General features: G+C 39.0%; 1 protein-coding gene across 2 annotated transcripts in view; it reads right to left on the bottom strand.

Annotated features, from left to right (window-relative positions):
* The window catches only part of CTNND2 (catenin delta 2), a gene marked incomplete at its 3' end in the record, with an annotated part of 926,199 nt that overhangs the window by 591,970 nt on the left and 311,894 nt on the right, over positions 1 to 22,335 (bottom strand). For both annotated transcript variants that reach the window (XM_082837425.1, XM_082837426.1), the window contains exon 3: positions 3,546 to 3,658. In XM_082837425.1, the coding sequence (XP_082693551.1) occupies positions 3,546 to 3,658 (113 nt within the window). The remainder of the gene's footprint in view (positions 1 to 3,545; positions 3,659 to 22,335) is intronic.

The raw sequence follows: 22,335 nt of genomic DNA, 5'->3' as shown, positions 1-22,335 counted from the left end.
GGGCTATTAGCCTATTAGCAAGAAGGATTTGGTCATGACCCTAAATAAAGGGCCTCCTCTATATAAATAACATTCCTGATTCAGATCTGGATGGTTCTGGGGAATTAGGGAGAAGCCAGGGAACCAAACTCTCTTGTAGGAGGAAGGAGGATCCAAGAGCTTGGAAAGGTTTGGCCTGAAACCAGTGAGGAAAGCCAAGAGAGAAAGGCGATGAGGGACATAGTGGAACTGTAGCTACAGTAAGAAGCAACAATAATTCTATTCTAGAAGACTGATAACACTTCAACAACCACTAATTGATCTGATTTCTGGAAGCTATGATATGAATTTGCTTAGAAAAGTCTGAGAAGAGTTTAAGAGATCACAGTGTTCTTATTTGCAGCTACTTGTACCCTAGATATGAGGATGCAGAAATTGCTTTGTGCTGCAACAATAGCTATCTCCAGATTCTCCCCTCTCCAAATTCTCGGCATTCTCATTTATGATTTGATTGACTATTACAAAGTTGGCTGTTATTAATGCATACTAATAATGTCTTTTCATTACATTTAAATTGTCAGTGTAACTACCAGGAAAGGTCTTAGGAATCAGATGGAGCAATTTCCTAACGCCAGTACAGGCAGAGGAAAACCAAACTGTATTTACCAGTCATTTTTACCACTTATATAAAAATCTGAAAAATATTTGATTCTGTTTCAGTCCCTCTAACAAACCCTCTTACTCCTCCCTAGTATCCCTAAGAAGATAAAACAAATCTAAACCATCACAGACTTCTTTACCTGCTCTCCTTTTTCAAAAATTGTTTACATTCTATTTTGTTTATTTTTAAACATCCCCTTTGATGTGCTAACTAGGTTAGTCTATCACCCTTAATAAAGACTTGAATTTCCAAAGGTGCATTTCTGAAGCTGAGCAAACAACTAGGTTGTGACAAAAAAAAAAAAAAAAAAAAAAAAAAAAAACAGTGGAAGGTATGCATTGGATTTTCTCCAGTGAAATATCAGTAAATTTCTTGTATTATTCAAATGCAGATTCATACATTAGACATTTCCAAAATACAAAAATAATCAAGCTTGATGAAGACATATATATAGCTATATGGCAAGGGGAAATAATTAGGCAGAGTCATCTGCACTCAGCACTATTATTTAATATATATTTAATACAGAATTATTGATTATGTATCATGGGCTGTGATCTGGGAATACAAGAGACAGTATAAATAATCACAAGGTGTCATGGGATAATTTTTCTGCCTACTTTGGCAGTTCACTGATGTGTTCTATTCATGAAACATTAGACCTAAGAAAAGATATCAACTCAATCAAATCAAATGAGGGAGGAGGAAAGTTTTTAAGAATTTAAAAATAATCTAATAGATGCAACATCTAAATGCAGCCAGTCCTAATGGGAACTAAACTGGTCTCTGACTTTCAGGAACCACAGAGTCTCTGTTGGACTACTCTATGTCACCACAGATTCTTCCACCAGCACCCAATCCTCATGGCCACCATCTCCTAGCACAAACCATTAGATGTCACAGATTTGGGGTCACTTAGTTCACATTCTCAAGAGCACAAGACTAATTTCTTGCAGGCCAGTTACTGGATTAATCACCCTTGGGTCAGATATCCATTTCTGATCCAATCAGAAGTTGGGAATTGAGACACAGGATACAACATGGTCCCCCAAGCCTGCTGCTACCAAGGGCTGGAGGGGGGTGAAACAAAATACAAGATGGAGATGGAGAGTATGCAAAGTTATCACACAGAAAGATTAGGAATACAAATTGAAAAGGTAATCTGACCAATGGTGAAACAATGGGTTTCAAAGCAAATGATGTAGATGTCAACTCAACCAGTTTACAGACCTAAAAAAATCTGACAGACTTAGCTTCTCAGGCAATGTTCACTATTAAAAAAGAGCTCTTCAAATATGTACAACCACATGTACTAAATCAAATACACACTTATAAATATTATTTTCCCCCATACTTTAGTCTCACTAACTTCAACCAGTCACCTTCTGAAAACAATTTCAAGTGGACACAATTCACTTCTCCTTTTTCTTGTCCAACCTACTTTAGTCAATATGGATGTTCAGACAAGTCTGTGATGAGTTTAAGAGATTACAATGTGCCTATTTGTAGCTAGTATAGCCTAGGTACTTGCGTGCCAAAGCAGATGGGCTTTAACATACCGCAATTAAGGCTTTACTACTGAAAATGATATTTCAAAGCAATTTAGTCTAACAAGAGGTGCAATGATTTCCATTTAAAGGTTATCACTGTTGGACAAAGCAAAGAACAATGTTAAAAGATTAATGGCAGGTAGCTCCAATAGGAAACATTCCAACTACAAATTAATCTTACAATGATAGAATATTTTAAGAGCAATGGATTCAAGCATGTTTTAGTTCTTTTGTGGCAGTAGTTGGTTAAGAGACCCTCAAACTCATGTTCCTGCCTCTTAGGCAGAGTGGCTACAGACGCCAAGACTAGGAATCCCTGCCCCATTTCCATCTATGAGAGGGCATGTGACTGGTTCTCACCAATGGACTGTGGTTGCAGTGATGCAATTGACAATGCAATTGACCAAGAGGCCTTAGGGGATGGCAGGGCTCTCAAGAGAGAAGCTGGGTCCTTAATTACTGCGTGGAAGGGAAGCAGCCCCCTGACCAGCATCCACCACCTCTATCTGTTGCATGAATAAGAAACAAACCGCTATTGTGTTAAGTCGCTAGAATGCTGGAGTTTATTTGCCATAGCAACTGTTGTTTCCTTAACGAATATACCTCCCTAAAAATGTAGCATGCCAAAACCACAATACAGAACAAGATGACAGGAAAGTACGATGCATTTTTGAAAAATAAAGTCATCTTACGGAGGTTTATTTATGTTTCTTTCACACACACACACTCACATGCCACACTCACACACACACACTTCTATTTTTAAATATGAACACATGGTCCTTAGGCAGATAATTTATTTTGTGGTCAAGTGACTAAGTTTGTTTTTAAATATTTCATAATCTCAAACCAACCCCTAACTGAATAAGCAATCCATTCTATCTATGGATTTGAATGCTTTCACACACAGGAATTGCATTGGTTGATGTCTGAGGAGCAATTTTATAATTTAGCATTGTATATTAGCGAACAATACAAGTTACACCAAAACCTTCTCGCCTTCATTTCCAGAACCTGCAACTCTGGATCATTTAGAAAAAAGAACCAAGCTGAGAGACTGTGACATGGCATCTCCTCATTTCCAGTAAGTTGACTAAATGCAAAGCCTCCTTTTTGTGTAAAATGATGCATAATTTGCATTCAGGGCAGGCATTCATTTTATGAAGAGTTTCAAGTACAAATCAGATCAGACACCTTTTGAACATCTTAAATTGGGTTGGTTACAATTCCTTTCCAACATCTATCTGACTGAATGTTCTAATTCGACCGCCAGGTTTGCAAGGAGAAGAGAAACACCACAATTTCCTTCCACTGGCAGCTCAAAGCCCAGCCCCGAGGAGCACTGCGCACAGTACCTGACACTGCTCATGCTGCCGGTCTCGGATCCAAGCTTGCATCGCTCCAGTTGGCTGGCGACGATCTGGCGTTCTGCCTCTAGCTCTCGGGTCAGTCTTTCAAACTGTAATTCCTGAAAGAAAACCATCAAAAAGATTAATGCTATCAGCTATACGGAAACTGGAAATCAGACCAAAAAGACAGTATGGTCAAAGGGAAGATTAGGATTTCTCAAGATGTTAAATTTGAGAAGCAGAGGTTGCTGATGTGGACCCGAAGAAGGATGAGGATTTCAAACAGACCTGAATTCATATCACAGTCCTGGGACCCATCAGCCGCAGGGCCTTGAATAAGCTATAGTCTTCCTAAGGATCAGTTTCATCATCTGTAAAATGGGTTTACAATACTTACTTCATTAGGTTGAGGTGAAGATTAAATGAGACACTGACCATGAAAAATAAGCCTGTGCTATGTTTGGCAAATGTCCTGTACCCAACAGATATTAATACCCCTGTAACCAAAAGTGAAACAATAAATAAACAATTTATTTGTTATATGATTTGGAGTATCGTGTTTAGTCCCTACTGGCCATCTAGGTGCTTCTATATACTAATTGCATCTTCATATTACTTACCTATTGCAGATTGAAGAAAATAATGCCTTAAACCTACACTTTTCCTTCTTTATATTCCAGCAGAAGGACAAGGACGCTGATTCTAATTACAGAGTCTAATTACACGGTGAATTACCTTTGTGATATTTGATACATCACCTTAAAAAACAGCCAGCTGAACCAAGGAAGAATGCTTCTAAAAATCTGCCTGACACCCGCTGTTAAAAGATTAACTTTAATGAAAAATGATTCATTGAGTACGGCAAGGATTTCAGCTGTTCCAGCTACAGGACTTTTATACCATAGTGTAAGCTTTATGTTTTATTTTTCCATACACTTAAGTTTTTATAAACATAATTATAGTAAATTATGTATTTTAACTAAAAAATTCTGAAAAGTTTTCATAATGTCACAAATAACTTCTTTTAAAAAATAAATTATTGGCACAGTTGTATTTTAAGGATGGGAAACCTTCTAAGAATGTGGAAAAATACTGAAAAAGAGGGTAGGGGTTAACTTGGGAGAACTAAAACTCCCAGCATTACAGGGATTTGTCTTCCCAGAAAAGATGAGTTTATTTTATTTGCTACCCTGGTATGCTCTAGGGTGAGACCTTTAAAAAGTAGGGTCTGGGGGCTTCCCTGGTGGCGCAGTGGTTGAGAGTCCACCTGCCGATGCAGGGGACACGGGTTCGTGCCCCGGTCCGGGAAGATCCCACATGCCACAGAACAACTAAGCACGTGTGCCACAACTACTGAGCCTGCACTCCAGAGCCCATGAGCCACAACTACTGAGCCCGCATGCCACAACTACTGAAACCCATGTGCCTAGAGCCCATGCGCCGGAACAAGAGAAGCCACTGAAGTGAGAAGCCCGTGCACCGCAATGAAGAGTAGCCCCCGCTTGCCGCAACGAGAAAGCCTGCATGCAGGCAACGAAGACCCAGTGCAGCCCCCCAAAATTAATTAATTATTTTTTTAAAAATGCAATATCTGTGAAGTGCAATAAAACGAGGTATGTCTGTATATTTTATCTTAAATGTGTCTGTATAACAGTAAACAAACTCATACTTTTGAATTGATAACACCTTAAAAACATTAACACAAAGATTATACAGAGCTCCTCATAGGTAAACAGAAATTCATTATTCGTATTATCTAAAGCACTTTAATTTGCTGCATTTTTGCATATGTTACAAGCAGTCCAATATGGCAAGACAATCTGAGTCAGGATTTACAAAACTTTTTGGGCTTCTGCTAGGACAGACACTACCCTTGGGTGTGCTTGCTGAAGGCTGTGGCCTCACTAAATGTTTTCTTCACATTAGTTTTATGGGAGGGGGGTGTTAGTAGACATTTTCTTCATGAAATCTGCCTTCCAAACTTATAGTCACAATACTCAGTGCTCTTCATCTGTGTGCAGCTATTTAATTCCATCTGACATCACTTCCTTTCTGTCTGAAAGGCTTCTTTTAATATTTCTTATAATATGGCTCCTTCAGTAATGAATTCTTTCAGATGTATATGCCTAGTAAAGTTCTCATTTTGCCCTCATTTTTGAAAGACATTTTTGCTCCACTGTTCTCTCTTGCATTTACTGTTTCTAACCAAACAAAACTATGATATTCCTTGTCTTCATGTCTTTGAATATATTGTATCTTCTTTCTCTGCCTCCTTTTAAGATTTTCTCTTTATCATCAGTGCTGAACAACTTGATTTTAAAGTTCTCTGGGTGTAGTTTTCTTCAGGTTTCTTATGCTTGGGGTTCAGTGGGTTTCTTGGATCTGTGACTTTATAGTTTTCATCAAATCTGGAAATTTTTCAGCCATTAATTCTTCAAAATTTTTTTTATTCTTTCCCGCTATCTTCTCTCCTTTGGTGACTACAATTAAGTGTACATTAGGCCACTTGGAATTGTCTCACAGGTCATGGATTCCTTTTTCCACTTTTAAAAGTATTTTTTTCTTTCTTTGTATTTCATTTTGTTTAATTCCTATTGGTGTCTTCAAGTTAACCAGTCTTTTCTTCTGCAGTGTCTAATCCACCATCAGTCCCATGGAGTGTATTTTTAATCTCAAACACTGATGAATCAAACATGTCTAGAAGTTTCATTTGGGTCTTTTTAAAAAAACCCTCCATGTCTCTATTTAACTTTCTAAACATATGGAATACACATATTAAAAACTGTTTCACTGTCCTGATTTGCTAATTCTAGCATCTGCATCAGGTTCCCAGCTGGTTTCCCAGCTTGGCTGGAGGGTGTAAGCACATATTCTGGGTCCTGGTGTGAACACCAGGTACTAGTTCCTCCCATCCTTCCAGGTAGTTCTTTCCCTGCCCCCTGCTGGTTTCCTTACATACATGTGCTGCTCAGTTCTCTGCTGAATAGTCCAAGGGGACCCTCTGCAGATCTCAAGGGTTCTCTTTCTGAGCAGCAATCACCTTTCTTCTATTTTGCCCTGCAAATTTCAGGCACCTTTATGTCTCTGGGTTCTCAGTACTTTCTCCCCAACTCAGGGAGTCCTCTGGGCTCTGCCTGGGTCCCCCTTCCTTTTCTCCACTGTTGTGGGGAAACTCTCTCAAGGCAGTAAGCTGGGGCAATTGTAGGGCTCACCTCATTTGCTTTATGTATCTAAAGAATCTTTTTTTTCAGTTTTATTTTTAATTGAAGTATAGTTGATTTACAATGTTGTGTTAGCTTCAGGTGTACAGCAAAGTGACTCAGTTATATATATATATATATATATGTATATAATCTATATATATATAACCTGTGTGTGTGTGTGTGTGTATATATATATATATGTTTTTGTAACATACACACAATGCGGTACGTGGGCCTCTCACTGCTGTGGCCTCTCCCGTTGCGGAGCACAGGCTCTGGACGCGCAGGCTCAGCGGCCATGGCTCACGGGCCCAGCCGCTCTGTGGCATGTGGGATCTTCCCGGACCAGGGCACGAACCCGTGACCCCTGCATCGGCAGGCGGACTCTCAACCACTGCGCCACCAGGGAAGCCCCACACAATGCATTTTTGAGAAATAAAAGTTGTCTTACAGAGCTTTATGGTTCTTTCACACACACACACACACACACACACACGCACACTCATAATCACACACAGTGCTATATATAAAATAGATAACCAACAAGGGCCTACTGTACAGCACAGGGAACTATATTCAATATTTTTTAATAACCTAAAAGGAAAAAGAATCTGAAAATATATATATATATATATGTCAACTCTACTTCAATAAAAATTTAAAAAAAAATCACTGTCCTTCATTGCCTAAAGTGTAGTGTTTTGAAAACTGGTGTTTTTGTTTTTGTTGTTGTTGTTTCAGGTGGGAAGGTATTACTTCTGGGTCACTGTTACTTTCTTAGCTGAAAGGTGAAAGATTAAGAATTAACTATTTTTCCCCCATGCTTGATTTGTAAATGTTTATTTTCCACTGTATTTAAAAATTCATACTAAATGTACTACTAAACAGCTAAGTACTGAAGTTTTTACCCGTTTAATTTTGTTCACTATTTCAGTATTAAAAATAGAAGCTCCTTTTGGGTTACTTGTATCTTTAGTTTGCATGATGACTTTTTAATTGAATTGGAATTTTCTTTATTAAGGAAACTGAATCAATGTTTTGCCTTTTAAAATGTCCATTCAATAAATGTTTACTTTGTCATGGCATATATGAAACAAGCAAGTAATTAAGTGAATTTTCCCTCTGTGTTTCTCTAAGGAGTACACAGCAAATGTCAAGGTCTTCCAGGAGCAAGGAGGTTTCTCTTCTGCACCTAAAATCCTATATTTTATTAATAAAGTAACCCAAAACATAATAAAAAAATTGGAGGCAAAAGTATTTATTGATCACTTACTATTGAGTGCATAATTACTAGGACAGCATATAAGGAGGAAACTTTTCCTGCTGAGTTGCCACTGTATCTGGTATCTAGGACAGTCCTGGCACATAGTAGGTGCTCAATAAATATCTTTTAAATAAATATACTGATACTAAGTGCTTTACATGCATTGCCTTATATAAACATCATAAACCTGCTATTTCTTAGGTTCTGTTTTTTTCCTTACTTTACAAAAATGTTAAGGTAATGGGATGAAAGGATTAGCCTTGGTCAGGAAAGAAATTCTTCCTTCAAAAGTAGGAAAGAGAATGAGATCAAAGATGATGTCTTAGGAGATCTGGACATAGAGAAGGGAAATGTTGAATGAATGAATTAATATTGAATGAACTAAATATTCTCAATACTGTCAATTATTTTGTTTCAGAGACCACAGCAGTCCATTACTGTAGAGACATGAGATGTCAGTGTCAACTATGAAGTTCATTAACATTCATATTTACTCATTATTTAAATAGTTTTTATTAGTATGAACTCTAGAGATTGGGTTCCAAAATGCCTTACTGCATTGTCACTTATTTTACATCCATTTTCTACCTTACCCCAACCCAAGGGCCTAAGACTTATAGGAAGGGCTGTTTTGGCCACAGCACATGGTTGGGGATGGGAACTGTCAGGACCTAAGCTAGTCCTGTATGGTTTTACACTTGGAATTGAAAACTGACCTTAGAATTGGGAACTAGCTGAGCTGCAACTGAGGTTCTCAAACTTGGATCACTCCTGTGGCGTAAAAGCATCTGTAGTATCCTCCAGGGCAACATTACAACAGTGAATGAGCTTCTATTCCATTGGGAGATACTTATGCTGTGATGTGGGTGGGAAGATGACCTTCCCCAGTTCTAACTCAGTTTGATATCTGGAGGGAGAACAGACCTCTCAGGACTGAATAATTCTTGGGTATCTTAGAGACTTTAAGATGAGAGAGCATTCAAGAGAGGGATGTTGCTAATAAGGGCTGGTGGGTACCCAAGAAATTAATGGGAAAAATAAATGTAGATATATTTAGTGAACTTTATAATACTGGTTGTAAGTGAATATGTGCTATTAAATTAATTCAGTGAAGGTGAAACTATAAAGAGAGATGAGAAGAAGGGTGAAGAAAGATCTTTGCAGGTTATCTGGATTTGGAGGGACAAGGAACAAGAGAAGTCAGCAAAATAAATACAAGAATAGGCGTAAGGCACAAGACCGCTAATATGGCTTCTCCTGGGCACTTTCAGTGGAGAAGTGGTGATATAAATCAGGCTATATAAAACATGATATGACACCAAAAACACAGGAAACAAAAGCAAAAACAGACAAGTAGGACTACATCAAACTAAAAAGCTTCCTTTTCTGTCAGCAAAGGAAACAGCCAACAGAGTGAAAAGGCCAACTATGGAATGGAAGAAAATATTTAAAGGGGTTAATTTCTAAAATAGATAAGGAATTCATACAACTCAATAGTAAAAAAACAAAACAAAAACAAACCAATTAAAAAATGCATTAAGTACGTGACTAGACATTTCTCCAAAGAAGATTCAATGCAAATGGTCAACAGGTATATAAAAAAGGCACTGAACATCACTAATTATCAAGGAAATACAAATCATAACCACAATATGATATCATCTAATAACTATTAGGATGGATATATCAAAAGAACAAAGGATAACAAGTGTTATTGAGGATGTGGAGAAATTGTACAGTGTTGATGGAAATGTAAAATGGTGCAGGCACTATGTAAAACAGTATGGAGGTTTCTTAAAAAATTAGAAACAGGGGCTTCCCTGGTGGTGCAGTGGTTAAGAATCTGCCTTCCAATGCAGGGGACATGGGTTCGAGCCCTGGTCCGGGAAGATCCCACTTGCCGCAGAGCAACTAAGCCCGTGCACCACAACTACTGAGCCTGCGCTCTAGAGCCCGTGAGCCAAAACTACCTAGAGCCCATGCTCCACAACAAGAGAAGACACTGCCATGAGAAGCCCGTGCACCGCAACAGAGTACCCGCTGCTCGCCACAACTAGAGAAAGCCCACGTGCAGCAATGAAGACCCAACACAGCAAAAAATAAATAAATAAACAAAGAAATTTATTTTTTTAAAAAATTAGGAACAGAACTACCATATGATCTGGCAATCCCACTCCTGGGTATATATATCCAAAAGAAGTGAAATCAGGATCTAAAGGAGATACCTGCACCCCCATGTTCACCACAGCATTATTCACAGCAGCCAAGATATGTAACAACTTAAATGTCCAACAGACAAATAGATAAGGAAAATGCGGTATATACATATAATGCAACATTATTCAGCCTTTGAAAAGAAGAAAATTGTACTATTTGCGACAACATGGATGGACCTGGAAGACACGCTAAGTGAAATAAGTCAGTTACAGAAAGACAAAAATTTTATGATTCCACTTACATAGGTATCTAAAAGAGTCCAACTTACAACAGAAGCAGAAAATAGAATGGTGGTTGCCAGGGGCTAGGGAGTGAGGTGAATGGGGAGTTGCTGTTCAAGGGTATAAAGTTTCAGTTATACAAGATGAATAAGTCTTGAGATCTCCTATATTTAACAACAGTGTTAAAATTGTTAACTTAAAATTTTGTCAAGAGAGTATATCTCATTTTTAGTGTTTCTATAGCACCCCCCTCAAAAAAAAGGAATGGGACACAAGGAAACATTTGGAGGTGATGGGTATGTTTACATATTTATTTCCTTGACTGTGGTGATGGTATCCTGGGTGTATGTATATGTCCAAACTCATCAAACTGTATACATTAAATATAGGCGGCGGGGTGAGGGGTGGAGGTTGTATATCAATTATACTAAATAAAATTGTTAAAAAAATACCCCCAAAATGTGGACTTAGAAACTGTCTAGAGAATGGGATTTCATGGGAATTAAGACTAGTGGGTGAATCATAGCAGCACTATTTACAATAGTCAAGACATGCAAGCATCATAAATGTCCGTCAGCAGATGAATGGATAAAGATGTGGTACAATTTAATCCTACTCAGCCACAAAAAAGAATGATATAATGCCATTTGCAGAAACATAGATGGACCTAGAGGGAAGTCGGACAGAGAAAGACAAATACTATATGTTATCACTTGTATGTGGCATCTAAAAAATGACACAAATGAACTTATTTACAAAACAGCAACAGACTCACAGACATAGAAATCAAACTTATGGTTATCAAAGAGGAAGTGGTGGGAGGGATAAATTAGGAGTTTGAGATTAGCAGATACCCGTTACTATGTAATAAGGTCATACTGTATAGCACAGGGAACTATATTCAATGTCTTGTAATAACCTATAATGGAAAAAAATCTGAAAAAGAACCTATATATATACATATATATATATATGCAATTGAATTACTTTGTTGTACACCTGAAACTAATACAACATTGTAAATCAACTGTGTGCCAATTAAAAAGAAAAAAGAAGTGGGTGGATTAGAGAGGGCATCCTACAGTAAAGGAGGTTTTTATTTGTTTTTTGTTTGTTTGTTTGTTTTTTGCGGTACGCGGGCCTCTCACTGTTGTGGCCTCTCCCGTTGTGGAGCACAGGCTCCGGACGCGCAGGCTCAGCGGCCATGGCTCACGGGCCCAGCCACTCTGCGACATGTGGAATCTTTCCGGACCGGGGCACGAACCTGCGTTCCCTGCATCGGCAGGCAGACTCTCAACCACTGCGCCACCAGGGAAGCCCAAAAGTCCTCCTCTTGTTTGCTAACAGAATGGTGGCGGGCAAGAGGGCAGAGGGCAGAAAGGGGCATGGGCTCTGTCGGGTTCAACCTCCACAGTGGAGGCCCCAGGGTTCTCCTCAATGAGCCCTCAAGAAAACTTGCCCCTCGTGCTGAATCAAGTTAGATGAGGAAGGAAAACCTATTAATGAGTCACAGAAGGTACTGGTCTTGTTCAAGGTGCTAGTCCTGTGAGGAAAATTGAAAGACTCAGTCAACTTTCCTACTGTGTCCTCTATTTCTTCCATTTGGTCCATAACTCGTTTTAATTTTGAGTAAATCCCTGGGTCGGTAATAAAGATAGCAATCATGCTCTAGGCCTGGGGCCTTTATAGGAGCGTCTTGTTAAGGAATCAACCTTCTTGGGGACTGATGCCCTTTCTCTATATTCCATTTCTGTGCCTGCTGCTGGCTTCATTCGATGGTCCCTTGGCTGTCCAATGAGCCCTTCACCCAACAGATAACTCTGCTTTCCCCTGACCTCTTCCATCTTCCCGTCTAAGGCTGCCTGTTGCCTAATACCTCCCTGCCTCCTGCTGGAGACTCAGCACATTGTCTATTTCGCCCAGACGCTCACTACACCCTCTCTGTTTCAGTCCCCCCCATGTCTTGCCATCTTTTCTGCAGATCAGATCTAGTTTTTAGAAGCACCAATATCAACACAATCACTTCAATTTTATGTCAAAGGAGAGAAGTGGAAGATCATTGCTAGTTCTTTTCAGGCTCTAAGATGCAATGATTTTAGGGAATCTTGACTTAGTGACTCTGCTTGCAATAGTGGAGCAAAATGACTGTTCAAATGTTTTGAAATATTTTATTAGAGAGTGAATTATAGTCATTATCATCATATAAATGTTGTCCTCAGATGTTTTTCCACCTGGGAGAGAATCAGGGTCTAGGAATTGTTCTCTGTCTTCTGGCTTGAATCTCTGCAGGAAAGATGAAAGACTAGTTTTCCACTGTGTAGATGAGTTCTTGCCCCCTGATTCCCTCACCTCTGCATCCATCAAGGATTTGTATTATCAAGTGATCCTGGGAGACCTTTATTCTCACATCACTTTTAGTTCTCCTTTCATATGAACGAGTGGACTCCATAGCCACAAATTCTGGGCAACGTTAATTTCATCCCATGGAGACATGTTCTGAAGTCAAATCTGAAGGGAAGGTGGCACAGATGACAGGGTAATAATAGGAGGCTTACAGCAAAGCATCCAACAAGTTTGGAAAGAACAAGCCCAGATGTCGAGATGGAATGGAACAAATCAATGTCAACTGTAAAGCTCTGTAAACCTCATCGATGAGTCAAAAACTATGGCAAAGAGCTGTTCGTGAAAGTTACCAAAACTGACAGATTAATGTTTTAAACAATCACGCTGTCATCCTGGGTCACCTAGCAAGACAGCGGATGACAGGAATCAGCGCCCCAAAGCGGAATCATAACGCACCTTTCCAGAACAGTTTCAATAAAATAAAATATAACAAATACCTCTTTCTGACCAACTCCTTCCATCTGTAAGATTCCATCTGCTTTGTTCTAGCCAATGCCTTGATATCCAAATAAAGCTTGTTTATCAAAATTTACTTAATTCCACTAAAAGGCAGGGCTCCACAAAATAAAGGCGGCCACATTTCTTGGGCGTTTTAGATCATGCAAGAATCCACTAGGTTGCATAACAAAGTTAAGTGATGCTACTATAAGGGTGACCCTTTACCTACATCATGATAATCTCTGGAACTGTTTTTTAACGCCTGGTGCGTAACTCAGAGCTACAAAATAAAATTTTCTTGGTAATGGGGCCCTAATGTACATCTTGAAAATTTTCTACTAGTGATTTTTATGCCCTTAACTACTTGGGAATAACTTTTATTTACGACACAGCCCACAATAATCGCAATCAATATTTTATGTATTTACTTATTGCGTATCATGCTCAACTAAATGCTTTACATGCATTAACTTATTTATTCCTCACATTGACCCAAAAAGGGAGGCATTTTATTTTCTAAGACATCAAATTTAAGGATGTTAACTAGCTTCCCCAAAGATTAGCTGGCACTCGGACTAGAGGTCTATCTCAAATTAACTGTTCAGAACCCCACTGCCTCAAAGCTCTTGAGTATTTGTTCGCATTGTTTTAATGGAAGCTATAGAACTAGGAACAACACAGTCAACATAATAACACAACTCTCCTTAATGAGGAATGACTACAGCTCACTCATCTTAGTTTTTCTTCCCTTTCTAGATATAAAATATTGGAATTACTATGTCCAATCATAGGAAGAATTATGCTCACTGTACCATTTAAGTCCACACCACCACTGAAATATTTTCTTCTAATAAAGGCCCTTGACTTTTAAGAGGGCCACTGCCAAACTCAGATATACCCCATGAAGGCAATGAGGATGCTGAGGGGTTATACTTCAGTGTCCTTGTCTATATTTAGCCCGTAATGGAGAAACCAGCCTTCCAATATTTAAAGGGTGAAAGAAGAAGTACCACACCCCAGGCTCAGCCAAGAACCATGACTTGCAGTCCCTCAAATCAACTCTGAACGTTCTCACTTTGTACCCATTGCTCTGAATATCCACTTCCTCTTCCCCACTCTTTACTTGATTCTAAGTCTAGGGAAAATGCCTTTGCCTTCAATTTTTATGGTGCCAATCTCAGCATTGACTCATTTAATTCCATCTGTTCTATACAAGTACATTTATGACCTGCCCCTCACTCCTTACACAAGACAACAAATGACCATGACATTCACAGCACCAACAGTTGTATCGAATTCACTTAACTACATACTCGTCTTCTTTCTTAGAACATACATGTCTTGTTGGCAGAGACCATGCCTTTGCATTATCACCTTCTTCTCATCAAGCATAGAGTGCATTCAGTAAATGGATGGATGGATGGATGGATGGATGGATGGATGGATGGATGATGGATGGATGATTTAATGTATGACCCAAATATATTATATTGGGTCAATATAAGAAACTGTGCAATAGTGTGTATGCATAGAGCAAACTTACTAATGCATCTGATAAAATGCAGAAGTTGAAGTTAAATTACTTTTGTGGCACTTCCAATGCAAAATTTCTATAATCTTTTCCATGAATTTCTCTCTCTCTCTTTCTCTTTCATTATATGACTTTTGTATAACTAACTTGAATTATGGGATAAGAACTGTAAGAATAATTCTATTCAAAAAATAAACAAATGGCACCTAATGAAACTTAAAAGCTTTTGCACAGCAAAGGAAACCATAAACAAGACGAAAAGACAACCCTCAGAATGGGAGAAAATATTTGCAAATGAAGAAACTGACAAAGGATTAATCTCCAAAATATACAAGCAGCTCATGCAGCTCAATATCAAAAAAACAAACAACTCAATCCAAAAATGGGCAGAAGATCTAAATAGACATTTCTCCAAAGAAGATATACAGATTGCCAACAAACACATGAAAGAATGCTCATCATCATTAATCGCTAGAGAAATGCAAATCAAAACTACAATGAGGTATCACCTCACACCAGTCAGAATGGCCATCATCAAAATATCTACAAACAATAAATGCTGGAGAGGGTGTGGAGAAAAGGGAGCCCTCTTGCACTGTTGGTGGGAATGTAAATTGATACAGCTGCTATGGAGAACAGTATGGAGGTTCCTTAAAAAACTAAACATAGAACTACCATATGACCCAGCAACCCCACTACTGGGCATATACCCTGAGAAAACCATAATTCAAAAAGAGTCATGCACCACAATGTTCATTGCAGCTCTATTTACAATAGCCAGAAGAAGGAAACAACCTAAGTGTCCATCGACAGACAAATGGATAAAGAAGATGTGGCACATATATACAATGGAATATTACTCAGCCATAAAAAGAAATGAAATTGAGTTATTTGTAGTGAGGTGGATGGACCTATAGTCTGTCATACAGAGTGAAGTAAGTCAGAAAGAGAAAAACAAATACCGTATGCTAACACATATATATGGAATCTAAAAAAAAAAGGTTCAGAAGGACCTAGGGGCAGGACAGGAATAAAGATGCAGATGTAGAGAATGGACTTGAGGACACGGGCAGGGGGAAGGGTAAGCTGGGACAAAGTGAGAGAGTCGCATGAACATATATATACTACCAAATGTAAAATAGCTACTGGGAAGCAGCCTCATAGCACAGGGAGATCAGCTCTATGCTCTGTGACTACCCAGAGGGGTGGGAATAGGGAGGGTGGGAGGGAGATGCAAGAGGGAGGAGATATGTGGATATATGTATATGTATAGCTGATTCACTTTGTTATAAAGCAGAAACTAACACACCATTATCAAGCAAGTATACTCCCATAAAGATGTTAAAAAAAAAATTCTATTCAGAACAGAAATGTTTGAGTGACAAAAGGCCAATATTTATCCTTTCTCACTCACTGCTCTTTGTTGAAATTTAAATAGCTAAATATTCATACCAGTGGAATAATTATATATGCTCTCATAACTAAACCACATCAGTATTTTACTTGACCTACAGTTAGCATTTAATTTGTTGGCCTCTCCTTCCTTCCTGGAGCAAAGTCGTCATATGGTTTTCAATACACCCCTCCCCTGTTTTCTTTCCCACCTCTCTGGCTGACCTGATTCTCAGTGAATGTCTCTCTCTTAAGTAACCGTTTTCCCTGGAATTCTTTTAAATTTCTATTTTCTTAAACTTCCTCTGAATAATCTCATCCATTTCCACAGCTTCAATAACCAGTAATGGTGTATATCCCACTGTCCACTGACATCTATTCTGGAAAACCCAGAGGTTCTGTCCAAAGCTGAAATCACAGCCAGCCTATAAACCTGCCGTCACTCCTTTGTTTTCCTGTTTCAGAAAATGGCACCTTCATTTACCCAAGTTGCCTAATCCCCAAATTTGTGTATCATTCTGGACTTTGTCCTCTCCAAATATACGTAACAAATCATTAAGTACCACTGTGATATTGTGATTTATAATAAGAAGTATACCTTTGGTCTTCATCCCCATTTCTATCACAGAAACCCTTGGAATTTCCCAAGTGAGAAGAGTGTGACAAAGGTGTCTTGTTATGTTAATGAGGTGACTTTTGGACCACACGTAAGGATGGGGGCTGGTTGCCAGGAGAAGCAACAAGGTAATTAAAAGGTTGAAACTTTCAGTCCCAGCCCCTGGACCTCCAGGAAGGGGGAGGGAGCTGGAGACTGAGTTCAAGTGTCAATGGCCAATGATTTAATCAACCATGCCAATGTAATGAGGCCTCCATAAAATCCCAAAAGGATGTGGTTCAGAGATCCTCTGGGTTGGTGAACACGTGGTGATTTGTGGAGAGTGGCCTGCTCTGAGAGATTTCTGGGCCCTTTCCCCATACCCTGCCCTATACCTCTCGTCCATTTGTTTCTGAATTACATCCTTTTATAAAAAAACAGTAATCTAGTAAGTAAAATGTTTCTCTGAGTTCTGTGAGCCAGTCTAGCCAATTAACTGAACCTGCAAAGGAGGTTGTCAGTTGGTTAGAAGAACAAGTGCCAACTTGGACTTTCCATTGGCATCTTAAGTGGATGTCAGGGTGGTGGCTGTCAGGGGAGGATCTTGTAGGACTGAGCCTTTAGCCTATGGGATCTGATGTTGGCATCTCCAGATAGATAGTGTCAGAATGGAGTTGAACTGTAGGACACCCAGCAGGTACCAGAGAATTGCTTCTGTAGGGGAAAACCCCAAGCTGAAATTGACAGCAGAATTATAACTCTCTAATCTGTCCACTATCCCCAGTGACACCGCTCTCATTCTGGCCACCAGCATCTCTTGCCCAGAAACCTAAACTCATTATCCTAATTAGAGTGTCTGCCTCTCGTTCATACCTACTTTCAATCTCTTCTCCATGATACAGCCAAAAAACATCTTTAAAAAAATAAACAAATGTGATTCCTTTATTCATCTACCTAGAACCTTTCAATGACTCCTTATTTCCTAAAGATAAAAATTAATAGTTCTTAACATTTAATCCTCCAATGGCTGAGCGATTTATAACAGTAAAGGAAATATTCCTGACCACAAGCGTCATGATGTCTCTCTTAAGTCTATATATTAATTGGAGGACTTGAACGTGTTAAACAAGTCTGACTGGTTGTCCCTATTCATATTTTTCTTTTGTTTACACAAAGACAGATTTTTGCAAGTTAATATAGCTATTAATTTGAAATTATAGACATAACCTAAAATAATTAACTGAAACTTAATCCTGTCATCATATTTTCTTCCAAACTTTACTACTGTTTAATTACAATCAAACAATTTTTGTGGTAATTACAACTCAGTTACTCCCGTGTTCAAACATATTCTCCCTTTGGCCACCAGGAAGTGTATGTCATAATTTTCGGAGCAAGAAAGAACACATCTTTTTTTTTTTTTTTTTTTTTTTTGCGATACGCGGGCCTCTCACTGTTGTGGCCTCTCCCGTTGCGGAGCACAGGCTCCGGACGCGCAGGCTCAGCGGCCATGGCTCACAGGCCCAGCCGCTCTGCGGCATGTGGGATCTTCCCGGACCGGGGCACGAACCCGTGTTCCCTGCATTGGCAGGCAGACTCTCAACCACTGCGCCACCAGGGAAGCCCAGAACACATCTTTCATTTTGAGAAAAGCATCAGGAAGTACTTGCTTTCTAGTGACCTAGCCTCCAAAGTTCTCTTGAGAGATTGTGAAATCTGTATTTAAAAAAAAATCTCAACTGTAAAACTGACATTGTCAGTTACTTTTATGCTATATCATTTGTGTGGCAGAATAATCAATTTTCCCATGATTTACCATCTTCTTAGCACAAAATTCTCTAGTGAAATTTACTGGTAGCTCTCTGAAGTTTACTGAGCACCTGTCATTATTTCAGAACTAGGAGATGTGTCCAGTGTCTTCAGTGGCTCCAAAATTCCTAGAGAGTTCTCTCATTAGATCCCTATAAATCAAAATTTGTCTCCAGTAATCTGGTGATTTTGCTGCTTAATTTCTCAGGTTCCTCTGGCACTCAAATGACATGCAAAAGTAATACTTCTCACTAACAGCAACCTAAGGAGGGGACTGAGCCATCAACACTTACTTGCCTGGTAGCAAACCACAAGTTCCAATTATTTTAGAGTGATTATTCTTATGATTGATTCCAAGGCAAGAACAATACTACCTTTTCCTTCAAATCTCTAGTACCTGCTAAACAGTAGATGCCAAATAAACATTGATGGAATGAATAAGTAAAAAAAAAAAAGCAGGGCAACAGATATTTACATGCAAAGAATTCTGCAAGGTGCTGAATGACACAAATAGGAAAGGCATGGGTACAAAATTAGTTCATGTACGGATCCTGTGATGGTTAATTTTATGTGTCAACTTGACAGGGCTAAGGGCTGCCCAGACAGCTGGTAAAACATTATTTCTTGGTATATCTCTGAGAGTGCTTCTGGAAGAGTTTGACATTTGAAACAGGAGACTAAGTACAGAAGACCACTCTCACCAATGCAGGCGGGCACCATTCAAGATGGTGTTAATTACAATGTTAAAAACAAGGACACGCTTATATTAACTTGTTTAATACAGATGAACAACAGAGTCTGATTTTATTTTTCATATCTTATCATTCTACACAGTTGATTTAAAAAAATACGCTCTTTATACTAAAGTAGCTTCGTGACTTAAATGTTTCATTGTGCTCCTTTCTAATACAGATCCTGTTGATTTACGTCTAGCAAAATTGTTGAAATCTTTCTCAATTCTTTGAAAGTATATCATCAGCTAGAGTACAAAGTAAAATACTAAACTGTGATGAGAGATTTAAATGAATTTCAAAGACAACATCCACTTGGGGAAGATGGAAGGGGGTGGGGAGAATGAAGAAATCAAGGACAATGGCACAAGCAGAAGGTGGCACCTGAGATGGACAGGGAGAGGTTACTATTTGACCACGTGAAAGGGTAGCGGAAAAGCATTACAGATGGAACAGCATGAATTAAGGACAGAAGTAGGCAAATACTGAACGTGCGCTTATGTGTTTCAGGGAATAATTGGAGTTCAGTTTGATTGAAGCATATACAGCAAGACTGAATACTAGGCAAATTAGCTTGGAAGTTTAGACAGAAGTAAAAGGTTATATTCAACAATGATCCTGATTTTCCTTACTCATTGACTGTGATGCACCACATCTCATCTATTTCCATACTCCAAGTAAAGAGTCCCTTGAAATTTTATTGAGCTCATCTGTTTCCTTGTTAAGAAAATACCTAATAAAATTTAACTTTTTTTTTTTTAACATCTGAAGGTCAGTAGTGTTAACATAGATCCTGTACTACATTATAAGGATATTGCACTGCAAGGATGTTAGTTTGCCTGTCCTGAAATGTCCCTGTCAACTGTAGAGTTTTTTCATAATTAGCTGGACACAGTCAAGTCCTCTGGGGTTGTGGACACAGACAGCTATCGGCTTTTACAACCAAAGAAATGGTCTCATTTCTCTTCCGCTACATTTATATTATTGACATTTCTTTCTGGTGACTTTCGTGTGTATCCTTCAGAACTCCTGTTCTTCATTGCCTCTAGAGTGTTTTTTTTTTTTTTTTTGCGGTATGCGGGCCTCTCACTGCTGTGGCCTCTCCCATTGTGGAGAACAGGCTCCGGACGCCTAGGCCCAGCGGCCGTGGCTCACGGGCCCAGCCGCTCCGCGGCACGTGGGATCTTCCCGGACCGGGGCATGAACCTGCGTGCCCTGCATTGGCAGGTGGACTCTCAACCACTGTGTCACCAGGGAAGCCCCCAGAGTGGTTTTTAATTGCTACTGTTACATATGCTGTTGATTGAGGGACCCGAGGTTAGTACTCGGCTGACATCAGGTAAGAGGGAGTTATTAGTATACGTTAATTGTACCCTGATATAATAGTATAATGGTTTCACTCTTTGTATAACAACAGCTGTACTGTTACTCTAATTATTTTGACCTCAAATGACCCAGTGAATGATTTAGGATATGAAATACAATCCATTTGTGTAAAGAGGAAGGAACTGGCCATCAGAGAGGTTAAGTGAATAATTCAAGATTACCCAGTTAGTGGTGTCACAGAGACAATAACACAGTGACAGCCAGCCCAGCAGTCTTTCCTGTTCTTGACCAGGTATGTAATATGCATATCAACTCTTTTGTTTCACCTGTGAAATATATTTCCCCATTGCTTAGGTAGTAATACATTCAAAACATGAACATTCTTATATTAACTTGTTTAAATACAAATAGAACAACAGGAGTTGAGTCCACTTTTCGTTCCTTATCATACTACACAGATGATTTAAAAAATACCCTCTTTACTACAGTAGCTTCATGGCTTGAGTAGCTACATCTCATTGTGATCCTTTCTCTAATCAACTTCCAAAGGCTGAATTTAAACCTATCTTCAAGCTATGAAAGTTTTAGTTTCTTTTCCTTTTATTTTTTTTTTCCTTTTCAAAATTTCTCTATTGGAAATGAATTAAGTGGACTATATCAAGGAATATATCCATATTTGCATCCTGAAATTCACACAAGAACTTGCAGGAATGCAGTGTTGATGACTGTACCACCGTTGAGAAGCAAAATGAACTGTGACCAATAAATCCCTTCCCTAGTCGTTATCCTTCCACATCTCCCCAATTTGGGGAAGTGTCTTAACGGATGCGCATTACCAAGTTTGCAGGCTTATTTTCAGTCATAAAGAAGGGTGTACCAGATGCTCCTGGTACACTGAATTGGTCACACTGTAGACAAGCTAATCTCATTATGAGAGACCACAGGGGAAAAAAGAAAAGATTCACATTTAGTCCATATTAACTACCAGAAGACCCATCAAGGTAGCTGGGCTAGCTCATGATACAGCAGCTTCTAGCAAATTAGCAGCCCATAACAACTTCGTTATAATGGGCTGCAAGATCTTACAACATAAGCTCCACACTATTAAAGGGAATTCAAGTACAGGAATCCATGTACAGAGTATAACCTTAACATCTGTCTGTGCTTAGCCAATATTTTGTTTGTGCCTTTTTAGGAACAGCCAAATTATCCTCGTGTCCCCTGAAACCAGGGACTGTAATTTCCATCAACTGCAGTTTTTAACTGCTAGAGAGGGTAGAGCTGATCAACGTCAGCCTCCCCGGCCACAGAGCTGGGCAGCAAGTTGCTCGTGATTCTGGCAGCTGTTCTGCACACATTAGGCCAATTTTCTCCCAAACCATTTCCTCTTGCTATTCAAGTGGGAAAAGCAATAGTCTAGTCATAAATTAGTCAACAAGACGTGCCTATCTATAAAACTTATACTTTTTTAAGCAAAATGACTTAAACCATATCCTACTAAACTCAGCATGAAGAACCCTCCTATTTTAATTAATTTAGGCCATTGTCATTGTTTTCCCTAATAAAGCAATGTGCCCCTCCTCTTCCCCTAGTGGAGTGAATATCCTTTAGGGATTCAGGAAATAATAACAATAATTATAATAATAATAGTAATAATATCACTATT

This window comes from Leucopleurus acutus (genome assembly GCF_964270905.1).
Source record: "Leucopleurus acutus genome assembly, chromosome: 3".
NCBI lineage: Eukaryota > Metazoa > Chordata > Mammalia > Artiodactyla > Delphinidae > Leucopleurus > Leucopleurus acutus.
The sequence above is the reverse complement of the archived record's forward strand: the minus strand, read 5'-3'. Positions and strand labels throughout refer to the sequence as shown.